This window comes from Lichenostomus cassidix, chromosome 14 (genome assembly GCF_008360975.1).
Source record: "Lichenostomus cassidix isolate B80296 chromosome 14, HeHo_3.0, whole genome shotgun sequence".
NCBI lineage: Eukaryota > Metazoa > Chordata > Aves > Passeriformes > Meliphagidae > Lichenostomus > Lichenostomus cassidix.
Genome location: NC_139495.1, coordinates 3,216,582 through 3,238,105, shown reverse-complemented (window position 1 = coordinate 3,238,105; position 21,524 = coordinate 3,216,582). Strand labels below are relative to the sequence as shown.

Genomic DNA, 21,524 nt, shown 5'->3' with positions numbered 1-21,524 from the left:
TGCTCAGAGGAGCCTGAAGCCACCAAGCCCATGGGCATGTAGGGGTGGGTGACCTGTGGATGGGTCAGGAGCACCTCATCTGCCAACCAGCCCCGCTGCCCTCGCAGCCAGGAGCAAAGCTGTGCCCCAAAGAGCTTTTTCTCCTCCTGACTCAGGTGTTTCACCTCCACAGTATGGCCCAGATGGGGGGAAGAGCACTGGGATGGAGGGTTTGGGTGCATGGTTGGGTGGAGATCAGCAATCAACTTCTACTCAGGGATGTGGAAAAGGGGATGATAAAGGACTAAAGTGGGAAGGGAAGCCCAGCCCAGCCCTCATGTCCTGCCAGAGGAGCTGCAATGTGCCTCCAGTCTGGTTGGGCATCACCAGGTTCCCATCTGGCTTTAAAAATGAAAAGCTGGTTTGGAAAAAGCAAAGTTTGGGAACAGGGGGCTGCCCAGCACCCCCCAAACCTCCCTGGGGGACAGTGGGAGGGGATTGCCTAGAGGGACCTTCACCATCAGCTGGGGAAGCTGAGCACTGCAAGGGCCAAAGGAAGGAAGGAAGGAAGGATGTTCATCTCTGACTATAAACAGGGAGAAGTCAGGGCCATGCAGGAAATGCTGAGCAGCTCTGACTGCTATGCTTGGCCTCGCTGTGACATGTGTGTGCACCAGCAAACCTGGCTGTGACACCCAGCTGTGACACCCAGCCAGGGGAGGAGGCAGCTCTGTCAGGGGGTGCTCACCCCAAAAAGGGGCTCTGGAGCTGTGCAGGAAGGACTCTCACCCTTCCCCTCTCCCCCAGCTGCCAACACTCATTTCCTTTTCTCCCCTCAAGGCTGGATTCTGCATTTACCATCATTCACCTCCACTCCAGCAAGAGGGGAAATCCCCTCAGCCTTCCCCCATCCTGGTTTCCATTTAAAGGAGTGACTGGAAACCATTTTCTATCCCATCCAGTTTTTCCTCGGGAGCACATGGAACAGATTAAGCTGTTCCAGGAGGGTCAAATGGGTTTTGCCTTGGGACCTGGGGAGTTTTCACCAGCACAGGCTGGGATCTGGCCCCACTCCCTGGCATTGTCCCAGCACCAGGCTGGCACAGGCAGGGTGGGAGGACAACATCTTGGCTGTAAGGAAAGCACACAGGTGAAAGCCAGAGTGCACAAATTTATTTACAAAAATTCAAATTACAATATAATACAGGAACTTTTTACACACAGAATATTAGAACTGTTTACTACCAGAATGTAAAGAAAAATATTTTTTTGTTTTTTCCTCCTTTTTTTTTTTTAATAAACCACCTATTTATTTTCAGCTATTGTTATACAAAGTTGCAGAACATGCACATCTTTACAGGTATTTTTTTTTTTCTTTTAATACAACGTTTTGCTAAGTGCAAATACTAAGTTTCTCTCTCCACCTTTAAGGCAAGTAAATGGACACTGCAATTAGCTGTAAGAAGTACCTGTTATGGGATCAGCCTGGGCACAGCAACCTCCTTAAGCAACCTTTGAACAAGTGGTTCCAAAGACTGTGGGGCAGGGGGGAAAATGGGATGCAGGACTTAGAGACCAGGTCAAGGCTGGATTGGGTGGCTCAGTAAGTTCTGAGCTCTTTTCTTTTGCTTTTTTTTAAATAAATCAACACAGATCCAGAAACAAGTTGAGATCTCCTGGGTTAGGGGGGAGAAGCTGGCACCTGCTTGGGCTGCAAATTTTTGGTGCAATGGGTGTTTCCTTGGGGAGAGCAGCAGTGCTGGGCACAGTGCATCTGCACATCACAGACCAGGCACTGATTTATCCTCTCGGACACAAACAAGCCCTTGGCTTTGGCAGGGGACACAGGGAATCCTCTCTTCCCCCATACCCTCCAGGCTCCTCCAGGGCCACAATTGCTGGATCACAGGATCACAGTGACAACCTCCCCTTGCCCCCTCTGCCTGACACCTCCCCAGCCTCTCTGCTCCACGTCTGCACTTCTCTCCATGAAGGCTCAGCTCTCCATGCCCACACATCCCTGGACATGCACACAAAGATGGGAATGGATCACCATTTTTTGCTGGGTGACATTCCTATTTCCTTCCTAGTTTGGGCCACTGGTTCAGCAGCTGAGCTGTGCCCTGGCTGCTGCTCCCCTGCACTGCCTGATCACCTCACACCCACCAGGTGCCTCAGAGAGCCTGGAGGGCTCATCCAAACCAGCCCTGGAGCCCAGAAAATCTCAGCTATTAAACAGGATTCCATTCCCATAAGGGAAGCCACCACTGCTTCTTCTGACCTGGGTCTGTTTTCTCAGCACCTGATGGGACAAAGCCTCCCTCCCCAAATCCAACAGGATTCTTGCTCCTGCCTGCCACGGGAATCAGTTGGTGCAAGGCTGGATTTAAACCTGGTCAAAGCCCAGCTGAGCAGCAAGTGATAAAGCTCCTGCAGCCCCCAGACTGCTGCTGGGAATAAACCAATCCCAAATAGAAAATTCCAGCAGCAAGGGGATAGCAGTTGGTTATTAATGCTAGAGACACCACGGCACAGAGGAGCCAGAGTGCTCCACATTTGACCCACAGGCAACGGAAAAAACACTCAGCTCCAAAAGGCATGGAAGGCCTCCTGTCTGGGAGACCTTCCTGGGGAGAACAGTCCCCAAATGCTGTCCCAGGCCCCTGTCCAGGAGCATCCCACCAACACCCCATAGCCAGCAGTCCCTGCATGCCCAAGAGGATCTGGGGTACTGGAATGCTGCACATGGGGCTTTGGCAGAAGCTGTGAGGTGGAGAACAGGGAATTTTACCTGAAAAAACAAATCAACCCACAAAACACCTGGATGCTGAAATACAGGGGGGAATAACAGGAGGGGAAATGCACCCAGAGAGTTCCCAGCAGGACAGAACAGGATGAAGGCCAGAACAAAACATTTGGAGAACAACAGCACAACTGGGCTGCTAAAAGCCAGCCCAACATTCCTGGGAAGAAGGTTTTTCCCCACTCCAACCATTTTCTTTTCTAGATGGGGCCTGTACCACACAGCACAGCCAAGGGCTGTGGAGAAAGGGCTTTGTGCCACCCTCCTCCCACAGCCCAGCCTGCAGCCCCCACTCCTCACAAGGAAGTTTTGCTTTTCCCTCACTTCCTAAGCCCAGCAATACTCAGGTTTAACTTTTAACACGCTTTTCCAAAGCCAATTAAGCTGACACACACATTTTTGTGAGTTATTTGGTGCTGTGGAAGCAGCCAGCTTTCTGCAGTGTGAGGCTACAGCTGCCCATTGGGTTGTGGGGGTTCAGACATGGGGGCTCCCAGTTTGCTGCAGCTTCAGGGAACATTCTCAATTTTCCTACCACAGGACACACCATTGCCTAAATGTCTATGTGGGTGTTTCCCGGGTAGTTTTTGCAATAAAGGGCAAGGCTTTGGCTCCAGGTGGTTCCAGCAGCTGCCTGAGCAGCTGGGGGAGGTTTGGGATGCCAGATGAGAATGGCAAAGCAAAGGCCACGTTTCAGAAGCTGAGGGGCTCCTACCTCTGGGGGGAAAAACTGAGCCTTTCAAAAGGGGCAAGTTCAGTCCAGCCGAAGATTTGGGTGCCCAAATCTCCTGCTACTTCCTAACACCCCCAAACAGAACATGGCTCTGGGCTTCCAACCAAAACTTGGCAATGAGATGGCTGCTGCAGCCCCTCGCTCTGCTTGGAGAGTGAGGAACACTAAAAATGCTACATTGACTTGCTTTTGAACAACTCATTTCTGCTGGGAGGTGCCAGCAGGATACAGGGATGATGGAGAACACAGGAACCCTGGCCCTGTGCCTCTCCACAGGCAGGAGGCTGGAGCAGCCACCTCCTGATACCTCTTTCCTGAAGGTCTTACTCGGATGCCAAGTGTCTCCTCCCTTCCCCCAAGGCTCACTCTGGCCAGTAGGAAGGCAGGATTTTTGGAAATTCCCCAAGGAACTGTAACCCTGTGTTCCACAAAGTCTCTTTTCCTCCCAACAGCTGCCTGAACAGGCTTTGTCAAAACAAAACATCTGGACGCCCAGCACAGGGGGGAATTCCACCCCTGGGAAATGTAGCACCAAACCCTGTTGCAGCACAGGTTGAAATGTTGGATTGCAAAGGTTTGGAGAAGCCCTAGAGGGGGTGCAGTGCAGGGACACAGAGTCCCCTGGCTGCTGGCTAAACCCCAGAGGGGCTGGAGTGGGCAGGGGGGTGACATTACGGGGAGGCTTCGCCCTGCAGTGACTCTGCTAAGTGCTGCTGGGGGCAGCTCAGAACCTGTGCCGGGGCTGAGGGCCAAAGTGCATAGGCAGGTTGTGCTCCAGCTGCACGTTGATCTGGGGAAAATCAAAGTTCACCCTCATGTTGGGCAGGGGGGGCACGTAGGGAGCAGGGATGGGGCCGATGTTGAGGGGGATGTTGTTGTACATGGGGCGCACGGGGGGCAGAGGGAAGGGGGGGTGCACAAAGGGGTAAGGGGGCATCCTGGGCTGGTGGAAGTTCTGAGGAACAGGCCTGGGGATGACTTCGATCCTCTGGATCTTCTCCACGGGCTTTTCCACGGGCGGGCCGATGCGCTTGAAGCTGTTCTCTGCACGGGGAGGAGAGCAAACAACAGTCACCCCACAAATGAGGCTCCCTGAGCTCAGTGGTCTGACATTTGCCAGCAGCATCCCCCAGATCATTCCAGATCATCCCAGAACATCACTGCTGGCCCTTCCCTTGCTCCAGGAGCCACAGAGAGCAGCACAAGCTCTCCAGGCTGGCTCCTTTCACCAACACCACCCCACCAAGGGGGAACATTTTGGGATGTGGGGCAGCCCCTGTGCCTTCCGTGATACAGCCCAGAGGGTTTGCTGCCCCTCAGCTGCTTTGCCAAGCACAGACATCCCCAACACCACATGAGAGCTGGAGAAATCTTGTGCCTGCTCACAATCCCAGCAAAAGTCTGCAGGCAACAGCACTTTAAAAACAGAGCATTCCCAGCATGACAGAACCCAGTGAAGGTCCAGAGACCCATCAGTAGTTGGGAACCCTGTGCTGTCCCATCATCCTCAGGCTGATCCTGACTGTGACTTACCCCCATTCTTCTTCCTTTGCTCCTCTTCAGCCTCCTTCTGAATCTCATGGATTATCTTCTCATCATCTTCCTAGAAATCAAGGAATACCAAGAGTCAGTGGGATAATTCCTGCTGCAGCAGCTTTCTGTTCTCTCAAGGCTGCTTTTCTTTTCAGCATGTGTGGCTGACCTAGAATTACCCAAAAGCAAGGCTGTGATGGAGGAGCTGCAGCACAAATAACCTAAAGAGAGCTGCAGCACTCTTCAGAGTATGACCAAGATGCTTGGATCAGCTTTCCAGGGAGATCAGCACTAAAATCCATTGACTTGATGGAAACCAGAGAACTTCGACCCAGCTCCACCCCTCTGAAGAGCTGTTAATCTTTTAAATGGCAATAGTCTATTAAATATTTACATTATACTAGCACTTGTAGAGTTTTTGGCCCAACAGCTGGAATTAACACAACTTAAATCCTGGCTCTAGTAGTTAAATGGTGCCATTTAGATCTTATCTGTAACTCTGAGAAGGGCATAAATCGAAATATGTTTCTTTAATGTCTGTCTAGAGGTTATAGCAAGAATATTCAGAGCTGCTGCTCACTGAGAACACAAGGACAAGCCAGAAATTGAAATTGTCCCTTTGCCTCTCATCAGCTTCAATTCTCTTAACTCAAAGGAGCATCAGGGAGATCAAACGATGCAGTGAAGCCTCAGGTGAGTTTCTGCAGTGCAGAATCAGCACAAATCAGCTCTCAGGGTCACAGACCCCCCAGCCCTGAGGACAGAACTCCCTCAGTGCCAGGCAGGTCCTGCTGTCCCTGCAGGGTTGAACTGCTGCTGCTCTGAGGCTGTGGGGATGCAACCCAACCTGGAGCTTTCAGGGAGAGCAGCTAAAGCTCCAGGACAGTGTTTGGAACCCCAAGAACCCCACAATGCACAAGACTCTGCTTGTTTTAGCCACCCTAATTCCAATACTGCCAAAACACAAATTTCTCCCCGAACGCTCTTAACAGCAAAAATATCCCTTATTTTGAAGAATGCTCTGGAACTAAATCCAAATTATGCTTCATGCATGCAGCTACACTGAAATGATTTTAAGCTTCCCAGTCCCCAGCTGACAGTCCTGCACATGAACAGCCTGGGAAGCTTGTGGAGAAGCCCCCTCCTCCACCACCAGATAAGGTTTCCCTGGGAGACTGAAGTTATCTTAATGTGCAGAAAGGCAAAAACTCAATACTTCCCTCCCTTTTATTATTCTGTGAGCCAATGGTTAAAATTAAGACTTTCCAGGACATGTATTTTTTTTTTCTTTCCCAAGCAGGCTGCTTGCATGGGCTGTTAATTACAGCCTATCTATCTCCATAAAAGCTGCTGAACAATGGCTCTTCTGAGCCTATATGGAATGCCTAACTACCCCCCAACTATCAGTTTTCCTGGCTGGAAAACCACCTGGGCATGCTCCACAGGCAACCAAACATTCCCTGCTCTTTTGCTGCCCCAGCAGCACTCTCAAAGCTTGGTTTCAAACTCTAGGACTTAATTTTTTTTTTTTTTTCCTTTCTCAGACTATTTTTTTTTTTGCCATGTCGTTGAAAATGGAATACACAGACACCACTCCTGTTTTATTACCACTTACTGGAAAAGATGCATCTGAAGGTTTACATGACAATAAATATATTTTAAACTCAGCTGAGCAAGATCACCCAGTATCTCCCTTCCTCACACAAAGGCATAAAGCTCACCTTAAAGCCTAGAAACGTGCCCTTCAACTTAAAAAAATGTTTTTACTTTAGTCTAAGTCTGTGATTACAGAGTAAACTTCCCTGAGAGGAAGTAAACTTCCACCTGGGATAGTGGAAGGTGTCCCTGCCCATGGCAGGGGGTGGAACAAGATGATTTTTAAAGTGCTTTCCAACAAAAAAAAAAAATCTATGATTAACCCTGTGAAATGGTGCTTCCCAGAGACACCCCTTCCTGTCAAACCCATGATGCTGCAGCTCTGCTCAGCCCTGCAGAAGGGGAATTGGACACACGAAATTTAACTTTATCAGACCCTCCTGCAGCCAGGGCTGCTCCAGCCTCCCCCTTTAAACTGCAGCTGACCTCCCTCTAATGGGGCTGGACACATCCATCTGCCCGGGGCTGCAGCCAGCTGCACTGGCCCAAGGTGATGCTGGATTCGATTAGTGCAGCTCCCAGAGCACTGAGGGAAACTGGGAACAGCAAACCCCATCTGCCAGACCTCCAAAGTGACCCCTAGAGCTCCCCAGGACAGCGTAAAACACTTCCCACAAGTGCAGCAGCCACAGATCCCCATTCAGCTCCAGCCCCTCGGGGCTTTCAAGAGGGACAGAGCTCACAGCACACCCTGGATGCAAAAACCTGCCAGGAACAGACCTGGATCAGGATGAGGAGTTCTGAAATCACAAATCACAGCAGAGCCACAACAAATCACATCTCCAAGAACAGAACTTATCAGCCCTGTTGCTTCTCTGCTGATAAAAGTCTGTTTTCCCATTGGAAGGTTAAGAAGTGCTTATACTTAATCCCACATACCAAGCCTGGGCTTGGAATTTTTTTTTTGCACCAGTATTTCTGAAAAACTGATATCCATTAATACCAAAAGAGCAAAAATGCACTGCACAACAAGCACCATCCTACTTAAGAGGCTGACATTAAAGTGATCAATACAAAGCACAGTACAATATCTGCAGTATTTAGGAAAGATCCACATCCCAGATAGAACAAAACAATTGATAATATGTAAACAGCAAGATAATTTTAGGATGTTCTGAAAGACAGCTGATGCCACAAGTTTTGCCGAATATATATTGTGCAGGTCAGAATTTAAAAAAAAAAAAAAGTCCTGGTGCTATTTTAGTGAATCTTGCAAAACATTTCTAATTCTTTGGAAGCAAAGGCTGGTTTTTAATACCACAGTAATTAGAGGGATGACAGATTCATCGAGGGGTAGAGCACCCACACCAAAAATTAAGATTTCATTAGCACACTTATGGCTGGTTTTGTGGTGAGAAACCTTTTAACATCACATGGGGTGGAGGCTGCAGAAGGATTTCAAAAGCTTCTTGTGTCCATTTCCCTGAGCGGGTTCAAGTCCCTTAATAAAGGATTAGATTATAATTTTAATGGCCTGTTCACAGGCTGTGTGGATTGAAGGCATTTATCTTGTCAAGTTAACAGTCATCTTCCTGTCAGCTGCCTTGCCTACAGCAAGATGAGAAAAAAAAAAAAAGAAATCAGAAAAAGAAAAAAGCAACCCCTCAACCCCGAGGGGGTCTCAGCACTGGGCAGTTTTTTTGAGCAAAGATGTAACTTGGTTTTTCTGCCAGAGAGGAAATGCAGAGCAATGCTACAACGTGGCCCTTCCCCACACTGTGCTCTGCTGCATCACGGGAGAAGGGAGGTGGCCAAGAGGAAAATGCAAAGGATCTCTGAGATGCATTCACCCTTTTTATCTGCAGAAAGCAGACGTGGTCATTAACAGCAGCTGTGTTTCCAAGTGATGAAACAGGACCAGGCTTTGGCCCCAGACCCAGGAGCCATCCCATCCCACAGCCAAGGCAAACAAATGCTCATCCCTGACCAATCTGGGATCCTGCCCTTGCCATCCCCCACCTGGGAGACGATCTCCATGGAGGAGGCTTTTCCTTTCAGCCCTCTCCCATTGAATCCAGGCAATGCAGCGAGCACAGAGCCAATCACAGCAGAACGGATGGCTCTGGCTGTGGATGGATTAGCCGAGGAGCTGGGCTGGGTTGCTAAGAGAGGCACCTTTTCATGGCAGGGAGGCCTGTTACAACAATGCTGCTGCAAAGGAGCCTCACCCAGCATCCACACAGGGCCCTGCCACCAGCAGAAAGAGCTGCTGGAGAAACAAACTGCCCTTGGGAACGAGAAAACACAGCGGCAAAGGAGATAAAAGCTCAGCAAGTCACACAGAGACAACCTCCCCCCAAATAAAACCTCCTCTGCCCAGAACAAAAGTGCCATCCAGGGAGCTTTTGAAAGCTCTGTTTTTATCTCCTGCGCTTCTCGTTATCTTTAATTATTAAGTGTCACCGGGAAGCGGCTGCCGCCTCCTGAAAAGAGGGAAAACAAGAGTCCTGGTGACTATTTCTGGGCTCTGCAGCCCCTCCCCTACTTCAGAAACTGCTTCACCACCGCTGCCTCCCCCTTTCTGCCCCTTCTCTGCTTTCTTTTTTCCACGTACGTGTGGCCGCAGCCGTTCCTAATAAACTTGAAATGATTTTTCACGACGGAGGCTTCCAAAGGACTAAGGGGTTTTGTTTCAAATCATTCCCAGATCAGCTGCGGAGAGCCTGAGCAAGAACAGGCATCGGCTGTCTCCGGCGTGTTCCTCCATGCAGCAGGAAGCAGGGATAAAAGCAGGCTGTGTTGTAACTGGAACAGGGCATCCGCAGTGCTGCAGGAAAAGGGGGGCCAGCATGGGGCTGAAGAACATGCTGGTGTTCAAGAAATGTAGAGTTATTTTAGCAACAGGCATTCCATACTGATGGCTTTCTGTGAATTCCCTGGATTAAGCATATGCTTACCATTGAGGCGTTTTATAGCTGTTAAAAAAACCCCCCAAACTCACCGCAAACCCCACATCCCAAATTTAGGGGAGCTTAGCCTCCCCCCCTTCCAAATCCTAAAGGCAGCACTGTGCACTTCATGCATTTCCTTGATGCATTTGAAGTTTTACAGAGTCTTCTCTCAACATCATCTTTTTATAACACCAGAAGGAGGGATAATTACAAACACCTCATGATGATTAGTCTTCTGCTTTGAACTTTAACGATGGGCCTTTGGGAGGGTTTTAAGAGTTTACTGAAAACATCTTAAAACTTTAAAGCAAAAAAAAAAAAAGCCTCTGTGCAATATTACTGATAGCCCAAAGATGAGTATTAAATTCAAAATAATACATTCGAGAGCAGAACCTGGTTTGGCAAAACAGCCAGAATGGATTAATCACATTGCATCCCGGGATTTGTAAAAACTGGATGAAATGCACCCAAGCAGCCTCAGGTTTGCTACAGATATTTAGAAATCAGGGCAAACACAGCCCTTGCATCCCAGAGCCAATTCACAGCATCATAAAATGTCCTGAGTTGGAAAGGATCCACAAGAACCATCAAGTTCAACTCATCACCCTGCACAGGACACTCCAACAATCCCACACTGTTCCTGAGAGCATTGTCCAAGCACTCCTGGAGCTCTGGCAGCCTCAGGGCTGTGCCCATTCCCTGGGGAGCTGTTCAGTGCCCAACCACCCTCTGGGGGAAAACCTTTCCCTGACATCCCACCTAACCCTCCCTGACAACTCCAGCCATTCCCTGGGTCCTGTCCCTGCTCACAGGGAGCAGAGGTTGGAGCTGCAGCCCCCATGAGTCTCCCCTCAGTCTCCTCCAGCTGGACAAACCAAGTGACCTCAACCACTCCTCACACAGCTTCCCCTCAAGGCTCTTCACCACCCCTCCTCTGGATGCTTTCTAACAGCTTTATTCCCACTGCTCCTTCCCGAGCTTTGTCTCCAGCAATGTTGCATCAGCCCCTCCTGCAGCTCCTGGGGAGCAGAGCCAGAGCCCACATGGACTGTGGGACATGAGGACTTTTGGCCATGCTGGGAAGCTCCTACAGGGGTGCAGGGCACAGATCACCTCCAGAAGAAACACAGGGATTAAACAATTCCTGCCTGGCCCCCCTGGAAGCTGCTCACCACAGCCCGACTGCAGCTTGTCTCAGAGCCAGCAAATATTGCACCGATACTTCTAAATCAGACTCCAGCCTGATTACAGCGTAGGGACAAGATTTTAACTAACCTTTAATTATGGGAAATTTTGAAGCCTCTGCTTTACTCTCTCAAGATCATTTGAGACAAAGACTAACAGATGCTGCCGTTCCTAGAGGACTGTCTTTAATTTGTTTTTAACCCAAGCGAATGAATAGGTTTACTTATACTTTCACAAGAATTGTTTCAGACTCGGAAAACATTAAACATTTGGAAAAGAACAAAGGTTCCCTATTTTAAAGAAACCTGAATTTTGCTGTAAATAATAGGGACTTAGACCCAAACCAGATCCTTCAAAGGTCATGCCTTGGATGGATGTTATCCCTGGCAAAGGACAGGACACTACTGATGCAATGGTGTTTTGCTCTTTCAAATATCCATGTCAAGACTTAAATTCCTTTTCCCTCTTTACATCTACCAGGATAACTCTTGTTTCCATGTCCCACGTGAGACACAGATCACCCTGTGAGGGTTGGGTTGGTGTCACTAAGCCCCTTAGGAGGGAGGACCATGCACACAGCTAACCACCACCATTTCAGCTTCAAGCCAACAGCTGAGTTTCGTGTTACTCTTCGCACTGCAGCAAGAACAGTCACCTAGCTTCACCTCCCCAGCCCACCAGCACTCCATCATCCAAAGAATAATTAAATAATAAAAGAGCAGGCAGTGCCAGCTCTGTGCTGACAGTGGGAAATTTTTCTTTGCCACAACATTGGTTAATTAGAGAGGTGGAAAGGGCCTGGTGACAGTGGCCTCTTTGTGCTGCTTATTTATTTATTTATTTGAAAGTACAGTACGAGCTTTTTTGAGAGGCCTCATGTTTTCTCTGGCTCTGAACAAATGCCATCCTCCAGCACAATCAGCAGCCTGACAGGAACAACGGATGCCAGTGCTGCTGAGCCCTGAATTGCATCCTGCTGGAAAATGGGGAGGAGTGGGACAGGAATCCAAGAAACTCAGAACCAGGTGTCAGAAACACCCCAGGGGTGCCTGCAAGGAGGTGTCTGTGTGTAGTTTAACAGCTCACATTGACAGGATAGTGCAGGGAATAAAAGCAGGCAAGCAGAGGATTTGGAAGCTTATGCTGGTTGTGACACTGCTGGGAGATCCCCAAGAGCCTGGAGGTAGAAGGGAGAGATTTAGAGTGGCTTTTCCCTGGCTCTGTGCAGATGCAAGATTGTGCATATTCCCTGCAGAAAGTGAGGCTGGGAGCAGCCTGGAAAGCTGCAGAGGCCCAAGACAAAGAACCACTAGGAAAAAGGAAGCTCAGGAAAGCCCTGGGAAGGCAGATCCACATTCATGTTGGTCTACGGCTTTGCTAAAGTCAGGAAATTCAACTTCTCCTCCTTCCAACACTCCTGGATTTCTAGTATTGAAGACCTCTGTTTACAGAGACTTACTTGCTGCAGCAAGTTTCCCCCAAGGCTGGCACAGACACGAGCTGTATTAAATTACTACAGCTTCTCTCACAGCTCACTCCATGCTTCAGCTCTCCCTCTGCAGCTGTTGACAGCAGCCCTGAGAATGGACCCAACAACAACTCCAAGCTTGTAGGCAGTTTCCCAATGGGTCCATCTCTATGATAGGATTCACAGCCAGCAGTCAGGTGATCTGAGCACCAAAAGCACAATTCCCCTTGCCTCCAGATGCCAAGCCATGCCAGCACCATGTCAGCTGCAAAAGTAGGAATGAATCCCAATAATCCCAATGCTGGCTACTGTGCATGGTGCCAGCACCAGCTCCTTCCACAAGCCTCGCTCTCCAGAACAGCACTCAGAACACTTCCAGCCAAAGCCCTTGTCTGATTTTTTTGAGCTGTTTTTTTCTAAAGCAACACCAGCTCCTTCCAAGCTGCGGTCAGATGCGACTCTGTGCTGCTGCAGGATCCCAGTGTGGTTTTTTAGCTGCCTTGGGAAAGGAAAAAAGTTGTGCTGGCTAAAACCATTTTCCCCCCATGGAATGTGTCCATTTCAACACACCGGTGTGGACGATGATTGAAACCGGGCTGAGAATCATTCACAAAAATCCTTCACTACTTACTGTGGGGTCTGTCCAGAGGGAGCACTTGGCACAGTCCTGGCAGGGTGCCCCAGGAGAGCGGGGGTGCTGGCAGAAGTGGTCGTAGCCGTTGATGGCAGCCCGGCAGAGGTAGCACATCTGGGCGCCGCAGCGGCACGACATGCGGTTACAGCCCTCCGACTTGATCAGGCCTGTCCCACACTTGTGGCATTTCCTAATCCGGGCAGCTGTCATCTTCTCCTCTCTGCAAGATGAGGGAGAATTAGCAAGGGGGTGTTTGCACTCACCAGCCTGTGGTAAAATTATTGTTACACTAGCCCAGTGAGGCTTTAACCCCCTCCTCTTTCCTCCTGCTCCATCCCCAAGTCCACTGCTGTTCCAAGGAGGTCTGGGCTCAGCTCCACTTGGAGCCAGCCCATGACAACTCGAGAACAAAGTAAGTGAAAAAAAGTCAATCACTGGCTGCATGCTGCAGCCCTGATCCTGGTTTCCATGAGAGACAAAGCACCAGGCTCTGGCTTGGGAGGAATTTGAGATGCAAGTTCAAGGGCCAAAGGGCACATGGATGCTTGAGTTGGCTGAAGGAAAATACATCCAGGGAGATAAAGTTCAGGAAAAGCAAACACTTGGCTGTCACCCCTTAGCTTTTATGTTTGCCTGTTACTCTGGCTACAAAGTTGCCATGACCATATATTTTTTTCCCAAGCTTGGCTGCTATGCCCCACATTTACTTAGTGTTTGTTAAATTTAAGTCAGTAACTGAAAAATAATCACATTTCCCCACAGAGGCTCTTTTCTCTGAGATTCCCTACATACATTTTCCAGAGGTTATTGCTTTAGGTTGAAGAGATGAGTTTTCATCTAACAGAGCACAAGTGGGAATCCAGGACAAAGCTCAATCCCTGTTCCCAAGGGACACCCTGGCAGCAACACACACTCCAGCGTAGGCTCAGCTCACAGCAAGACTATTTTGGCACAGAAATGAAGAAAGGCTTGGTCATTTAATTAAAAGACTTAAGGATATAAATTATCATCCTAAGGGCCAATTTTCTGACCGCTGGAGATCACGTTACACTTCAATTCACAACCTAGAAGTGAAATTTGATGACAGAAGGGCAAAGACACTGTGTTTTCATGGAGGGAAACACAATTCTCCTGGCACTGGGGAAGGATCATCCTTAGCCAGGCATCTCCACCCAGCTGCTTCAGTGCATCTGCAAAGTCAACATATGTTTGGGAGATGGCAGGGAGGGATTTTTGAGGATCACAGCAGCAAACCAGGCTACAGCACAGCCCCACAAACTGCTCCATCAGCACAACCTGAGGAGCAGGGAATGGTGAGGTGGGAACTTCCCTGCCTTGCAGCCACCCAAAGCTCCCACACCATTATTCCCAGCATGACCTGCACCCAGGCATGTGGAGATGTGCTAAGAATAGACACAAAACCCCAACTTTAGAGTGACTTTCCTCTGAGCTGCAGCTGCTCTTCCCTCTGCCACTCAACAGGATGCTGTCGATGCAGATTTTTTTTTTGGAAACTTTGAGCATGGCAGGAAGTTTGGCCTGAACTCCAGCTGTGTTTCCTTTTCCTTATGCAGGGCTTCAAAAGGAAGTTTTTATTGTATCAGGCAGTTAGACTCATCTATCCACAGACACAATTTGCTGAAGGTTTTGAAACTGGTATTTTTTTTCCTTATTAGGGACATACAACTCATTCCTCCTCCCTCTCATCCCTCTTTCCTACAGGGAAAGGATCAACAGAGAAAAAAAGTCATATCAAATCTGTAAAGATTTTTTTCTGAATTAGTGACTGTGGGATGAGCAAGCAATAGTCATTCAAATTCCAGTGGTGGAGCTTTCCAACCTCTACTCAAGCCAGAGAGACTCTAAATCAGAGAGGAAAGGATTGGGCAATGTGGGCAAGTCCCACTTGGCTGCACAAAACATTTAGTTCCACGGATGAAACTCCCCTTGTTTCCTAAAAGCAGAGGATTTTGTCATTTACTGTAGATAAGAGACAAATCAAACTGCAAAAGATTTAAGGGTAACAGTCAGGATTTACACCTGTGTATTTTAAAATGTGACTCCACTATGCAACAATTCCTACAAACTGGCTAGAAAGAGGGACAAGCTTCTGGAAGAAAACACATCCTCTCCCACAAAGCAGCAGCTGAGCAAACAGTGCAGGTCTCCACTCCAGATTTTCAAAGGGTAATAACGACCTACTGTGACTCAATCCACTCCTCTGCCTCCCTACACCACCTCCCTTCTCCCCCCCAGCAATGCTAATGGGGGTTTCTCACCTCGGAGAAGGACCAGGTGCCAGCCTGCAGACACTGGGCCAGCCAGAGGAGCAGGCTGGGCTGGTGACAACTTTCCCACGTTCTCAAATTACCAGCTGGATTTTCTGCCAAGTATCTTTCACAGACAGAAATCCCATCCTGGGAGCCGTCTGACCCCTCAGCTCTGCCATCCCCAGAGTGACACCCAGCAGAAACTGAAGGACAGTGTACTGTGATTCCCAGTTCATCCACCTCCCTGCTTTCCCCTGGGTGTGGAGTTTCACTCACATGGATGTCCTGTATTTGATGTCATCCTTTTCAGCCAGCTGCTCGCAGGTGAGGTTCATGTGCTCCTTCCACAGCCCCTGGCACTTCCGACATGTTTCCTGAGGAGGATAACAAACATTAAAGGAATTAAAAAAAAACGACCCAGTACACCACTAACAGCTTTAGGAACTGTAAAAATTCCCCCAGCAAGCTGCAGGTTCTCAGGTGAGGATGGGGCTGGCAGGATGGTACAGTGGTCTGCAGGTCTGTCCTCCACAAGAGACCAAAGTCCACAGATAATAGGAGCCAAGGGTCTTTCCAAGGCACAAGAAAATGGATATAAAATGAATCCATAAATTCTAATTCACCTAGAACTCATGGAACAGCTACCAGGTTCACCGATCACAAACCAGATGAGACTGCAGAAGTGAAAATGTGGTGCCAAAGGACATCAAGTTCAACTGTTTCCTGACCAAAATCCTTCACCTTCATATAGAGGGCTTCTAATTCCACTGCTGATTGAAACCTTGCAGTTTTGAACCTGATCAAAACCTCAGCTTCATCAGGCACACAAGCAAATATCATACATATATTGTTTTGTAAAATCTCACAAAATAAATGATTAAACAGCTGAAAAACACAGGATGTGGATAAACATCAATAAAACCAAGGTGGAATATGAACAAGTATTTACAGACTTAACCAGAATAGCTGGATTAAACTTATAGCAAGTGGCTGAACACTCTTGTTCTTGCAAACTCTTTAGCAACAAGGATCTAATTCAGAGATGGTAAAGCTGCATGGAGCAGGATTGCTGTGGAGACACAATTGGGAAGGGAGCTTGGAGCAACACTGAGGACAGAACTGACTTTTTGGTTGGCTGGCTGAAGAAAACCATTTTGTTTTGGGTCAAGGAAGAGATTTTCCTTTAGTTTGAGGAAGATTAAAAAACATCTAGATCAAACTTGAAAAAAAAGAAGTACAGGTTTCATGATCCAACTGTTTCATCTTCAGGATGGCTGGGGTTCAGGATCTTAGATCCAACTTCCCCCTGGCAGGAAAACCCATCTGGCTATGCAGCATCCTCTTCCCCTGCACACCAAAAAAGGTCCCAAAAGAGCTTTGCCCAGCCCTAGTCTCATCATCAGCAAAAGATGACAACAGCAAAGACAGATTTTACTTGATTGCATTACCTTCATTTTATTTTAATGAAGAAATTGGACGTTTATGTGAAATACGATAGAAGAAAATGCTTCAAGACACACGTAGGCAGCAACACTCTTTTGATCGTGAATCAGACAAACAGGATGGAGGCCAAAGCTTCCAAGGAAGCCACCCTAGGAGGGGGATGCAAAATGGGGACTTGTTTGTATCTGTGCTCGCTGGGAGATGCCCAACTGCTCGTGCTTTCATCTGGAGAATGAAAGGCTCCCTGGCCTGGCTGGTGAGCAGGATGTGTTTGCAGACAGCAGGGTAAGGGCTGGAGCGAGTGTGTGACTGCATCCCAAAAGCTCAGCAAAGGATTTTTGTGATCACTCACCTTGCAAATGCACCCCTTGGCAGGCAGGCACTGGGTTTAAGGGGCAGTAAATGCCTCGGGTTCTATTGATTCTCATGAATCATTCATCACACCCTGTGTTTTCCTGCTAAAGCTGTTAAAACAGGCACCATTTTGTGTGCATTTTTGGCAGGCCACATCTGGCTGTTGGAGGCACAGGAGGATCAGACCTGGAGCTGTTCACATACCTCCATGAGGACCCACCTTCCCCCTTACTCCCAACACCTGGCCACATGCCATTCCAAGATCAAAAGTGCCTCAGGTTTGGGTTTTTTTAAATGTTCACCAAGGGTTAAAAAGAGCCTTTGGAGCCCTGTAACACAGAACTGCTTCCACACGCCAGCAACAGCGATTTAACAGCTTTTTGCCAGGAGGGCTGGCACACTTTCCAGCCAGAAGCCTGCTATTCCCAATTACTTAACTCCAGGAGCCTCCTCTGCTGCCGAAACGATGCCCTTCTGAAGCAGATGGTGCCGCTTAGACCCTCATCCCAAGTCATTCCCTTTCACTCCTGCCTCCAGCCTGGCGGCTATTGGAAACAATGCTCTCCCCAGAGCCCAGGCTGCTGTTATTTGCCAAACAGTTGTCTCCTGCACTCAGGAAAAGGGATTTCTGTGCAGGCAAGGAGAAAGGGAAGAGGCACAGCCATGTAGATTCCTGGGACGGCACGACAGGAGGTATCCGGTTCTCACAGCGGGTGCCACCGCAGCTGTGCGCATTTCTGGGATCTCCCCCAAGTCGTGCTGTCCTCAAGGAGCTGCAAACCCACAGGCAGCTGTGCCTGTGCCAATGCACCCCATGAAGGGGACAGTCCTGTGGTTTCCTGACTCCCGAGTGTCACCTGGTGCTGCCTCTGACTGAGCCATGTCCTCTCCGTGGGAGGCTTGGGAATATGTGCCACACACGTGTCACTAGCAGAACTATTGTGATTTTTCCACTTATTCTACCCAAAACAATGGCACATTGTTGGGGGTTACAGGACCCTGTGTTGGATCCCTTCACACCAAACTGGGGAGGGAGGCCATGGGTCAGACAGCTCTGCTCCAGTGCCTTAACTGGAGTCACAGCTCTCGCCCAAGAAAAGTGACCTTCTTTAATTTTTACTAAGTCCAACCCAACCCACTTGGCTGATGAGGGTTTTGCACATCTCACACAATGACAATTCTGAACTCTACAATTTCCACAAAAGGTTCTTTTACTTCAGAAGCAGCTCTTTGTTTGATAATGGAACATATTCTGCCATTGCCATATTAATTAACCTGAACACTCAGTGGATTACCCAATTTTTTGCAACAAACCTAGATTATTTCCATGGAAAGAGCAGCACTTGGCACCAAGACTGGCTACACCAACATAAGACACCACCTAAACCCACAGAAAGAGCAAACCAGTCCTTCCCAGTCCTAAAATAATCTACTCCAAGTGTAGTGGCCAAAAAGCAACTCAGTCCACCAAAATAAAGATCCTTTCCAACTTCTTCAGCAAGTCCCTTAGCAAACCCTGCTGTACTCAGGTAGGGATACCTGTATTTTAGTTTTAACAGCACTTCAGCTGAATGCATCATTTCTGGATGGTGTGAATTCCACGTGCTCTCCTGCCTTCTCTCAGCCCTCTCCTCCTTGCAGACAGGTAAAACTAAGGCAGCTCACCCTTCAGCTGGGAGGGATGGTGGCTCTGAAGAAGCCTTGGCTTTAGGAAACAGCTCCAAACCAGGCATGGAGACAGGAGATTAAGTATCTGCTGCTTGTTACATCTGCCCCAGCTTGGCAGGCAGCCTGGGACAGTCCATTACTGCTGCGCTGGGCCGAGGGAGGATGTGATGGAGAGGGTGTTTAATCGCACCCTGTAATCTCCTCACTGTACATCTGTTAGAGGCAGTGGCTCTGCTTCCTCTCGCTGCCCGCCAGGAAGCAGCCAGGATTAACACAAATATGTTTGGGTTCAGGAGGATCCTTTGTTCCCAGGGTCAGCCGTGGATGTGCAGCTTTCTGTGCTCAGGGCCAGCCTGGCCAAGGGTGGACACTTTGCTTTTAGTGTGGGCAGAACAGACCTTCAATACCCTTGTTAATTGTACCAGCACCTAATGGAGGTGGCAGAGAGTGTTTTATAGGATTTACCATCTTCCTCAGCACTTCTGCTGGTACTTCCAATGGATGCTGCAGTTTTAAACACAGCCTAGACTTTTTTTCCCCACTCTATCATCAACTAAAAATAACTCTCCAAAGTCCATCCCACTCATCGGGGGGCAAAAACCTCAAGTAATCAACTTTTCCTTGCCAGTCTCCATGTCCTCTTGGCCACAGTCGGTGCTGTATGCAGAAACAGAAATCACTTTTCCTGACTGCAACCTAAACAAATGCCACATGGACAAAAACATCAGATGACCCACACAGATCCCAGCCCGACTGCCCACGGCATTCCCACTGTAGGAGTTTACACAGAGCCACTTACTGACTGAGCAAAACGCAGAGAGGGTGGAAGAAACTCGACTTAACATCAGGCCCTGGCTGTTGTCACCGCCCTGCGCTCACAGTGGTGGCTCTGAGCCTGGCTGAGAGTTTCCCTCAGCTCTCCATATGCTGGGTAATTAAATCCTTGTGCTGCTGTGATTCCCTGCATCCCCCAGGAAGGGTGAGGTGCACACTCCAGTGGTCTCTGCCGATGGCACACGTGGGGATGTTGGCTGAGAGGGAGGGAAAGCAGCCTGGGAGAAGCCCCAGTGATTGATTCGCTGCTTCCTCCTGCTCTTGGACACACAATAGCACAGGCTGACCCCAAACAGGCCAAGTGTTACCCAAAAGCAGATGTGAATGCAAGTGCCTCAGAACAGCACCTCAGGGCCAGTCCGTACTGTGCTGCTTTAATTAAAGAGCAGCAATTCCCAACCAGATGAGTTAATGGGAAAACAAAGAACCACAGAGTTTTCCTGCCCACAAAGTTTCACTATCCATAAAGCTGCACCGACCTTAACTAAAAATGGATGCAGAAGTAGCTAAACAAATACAACCTTTAAGCATGGATAAGCTCTCATGAACACGCTCCTTCAGGGTTGTTTCTGGGATTTCCTATATGCTAAGCTGGGATAAAGAGGCTGTAATCCAGCCCAAGACAATCCATTTGAGTGAGAGACCCCTCTTTAGAGATGTACAAACACCCAGCACAGGGAGGGGAGACACCAACTCCAAGGTCCCTGACTGCTCAGTGCAGGGAGAGCTCCTTCCAGCGTGAATTCCTGTGGCAAAATTCTGGTCCTGAAGCTGCACACAGCAGGCATGATGGGCAGCAGGTACCAACCCAACCACACAAAATCCAGGCAGAGGGCAGAAATGAACACCACGCCTTGTCTGGGTGAAGGAGCAAGGGGCTGGGAGGATATCCGTGGGTTTGGAGCTCCCCCGGGAGCAGGGCTGTTCCCCAGGCAGCGCTGCCGCTCAGCGGCGGCTGATCACACGGCAGGGAGGGAGAGCAGGAAGGGAAACCTGGGAAAAAATGAGATTTCCTCTCCTGAGCACAGCCATGAGGCGTTCGGCGAGGGGAGAGGTCACAGGGAGAAACAAAGCAAAGGCACAGTGTTGGACTAGGCTGTAAGAACGTGTTGGGGTGTAAAACTAGAGACCTAAGAGTGATCAGGAGCTTTAGCTGGATAAAGAAAACATGCATTTATATCCAAAACCCACCAAGAACCATAGAACAGAGTCATTACGGTTGGAAAAGATCTCCATCGAGTCCAATCTTTAAGAAGGGTGGTTGAAGCTCTTATATAGCCATATATTAAACCCATTATAAAAAATTATGACCCAAACCCAAGTCTTCTGTTTTGCCTGTTCTTGTTAAATTGAGCATATTTTAGTCCCTCCCCATCTCTCAGATACTGGAAATACTCAATGCCCTTCTTCCAGGCTGGTTCCCATGAAGGTTTGGGTCATCTGTGTCAGAATCCCAGAACCAGAAATGTGTGGCAACTCCCACCTCTTGCCTAAGTCAGTAGGGCTATTTTGTATCTGTAATTCAGACATTTCTGAAACACACAGACCAAACCAAAATAAGCTTTTCCCTCCCCAGAGCTTAGCTTTAAAAGACCAGAACAGCTGCTGGTGTGGGTGAAGTGGTCAGAGACCTATGGAACAAAAATAACTACAGCTTCACACAAGAAGTGCTGCTCAGCATCACTATGACCCTGTGGCTGGCCAGAGGTGGAAACTGCATTAGCACAAGAAATTGCTCCTTGATCTCACACTCATGATAACCAGAGTATGAGAAACAAGCTCTTTCACTGAGAAAGGTCACATTTAATTTGAACTTCAACAGAACTACTTTTTTTTTTTCATTATCTGGAATGTTTATAAAGAAGTATGTTTGTTTCAAAGCTACTTTCTCTCAAGCTCCAGGGCTGTAAGAAATACATCAAAAGGTGCAGGCAGCAGGTTGGCTGCAGAAAAGAGCACTGGAACATTTGCATCACACATCCATCCCACCAGGATGCCTTTCCCTGAGCTGAGGAACAAGTGTTTCTCACAAAGATAAACCCTCCTCACCAAATTTTTTTTTTTTTCTAGTTT

General features: G+C 48.6%; 1 protein-coding gene across 4 annotated transcripts in view; it reads right to left on the bottom strand.

Moving 5' to 3' along the window:
* Positions 1-1,130: 1,130 nt before the first annotated feature.
* The window catches only part of RNF216 (ring finger protein 216), a 76,165-nt gene continuing 55,771 nt past the window's right edge, over positions 1,131-21,524 (bottom strand). For all 4 annotated transcript variants that reach the window (XM_085074491.1, XM_085074493.1, XM_085074490.1 and 1 more), the window contains 4 exons: positions 15,429-15,526; positions 12,880-13,102; positions 5,049-5,118; positions 1,131-4,559 (listed from right to left, as the gene is read on the bottom strand). In XM_085074491.1, the coding sequence (XP_084930617.1) occupies positions 4,240-4,559; positions 5,049-5,118; positions 12,880-13,102; positions 15,429-15,526 (711 nt within the window). In that variant the 3' untranslated portion in view covers positions 1,131-4,239. The remainder of the gene's footprint in view (positions 4,560-5,048; positions 5,119-12,879; positions 13,103-15,428; positions 15,527-21,524) is intronic.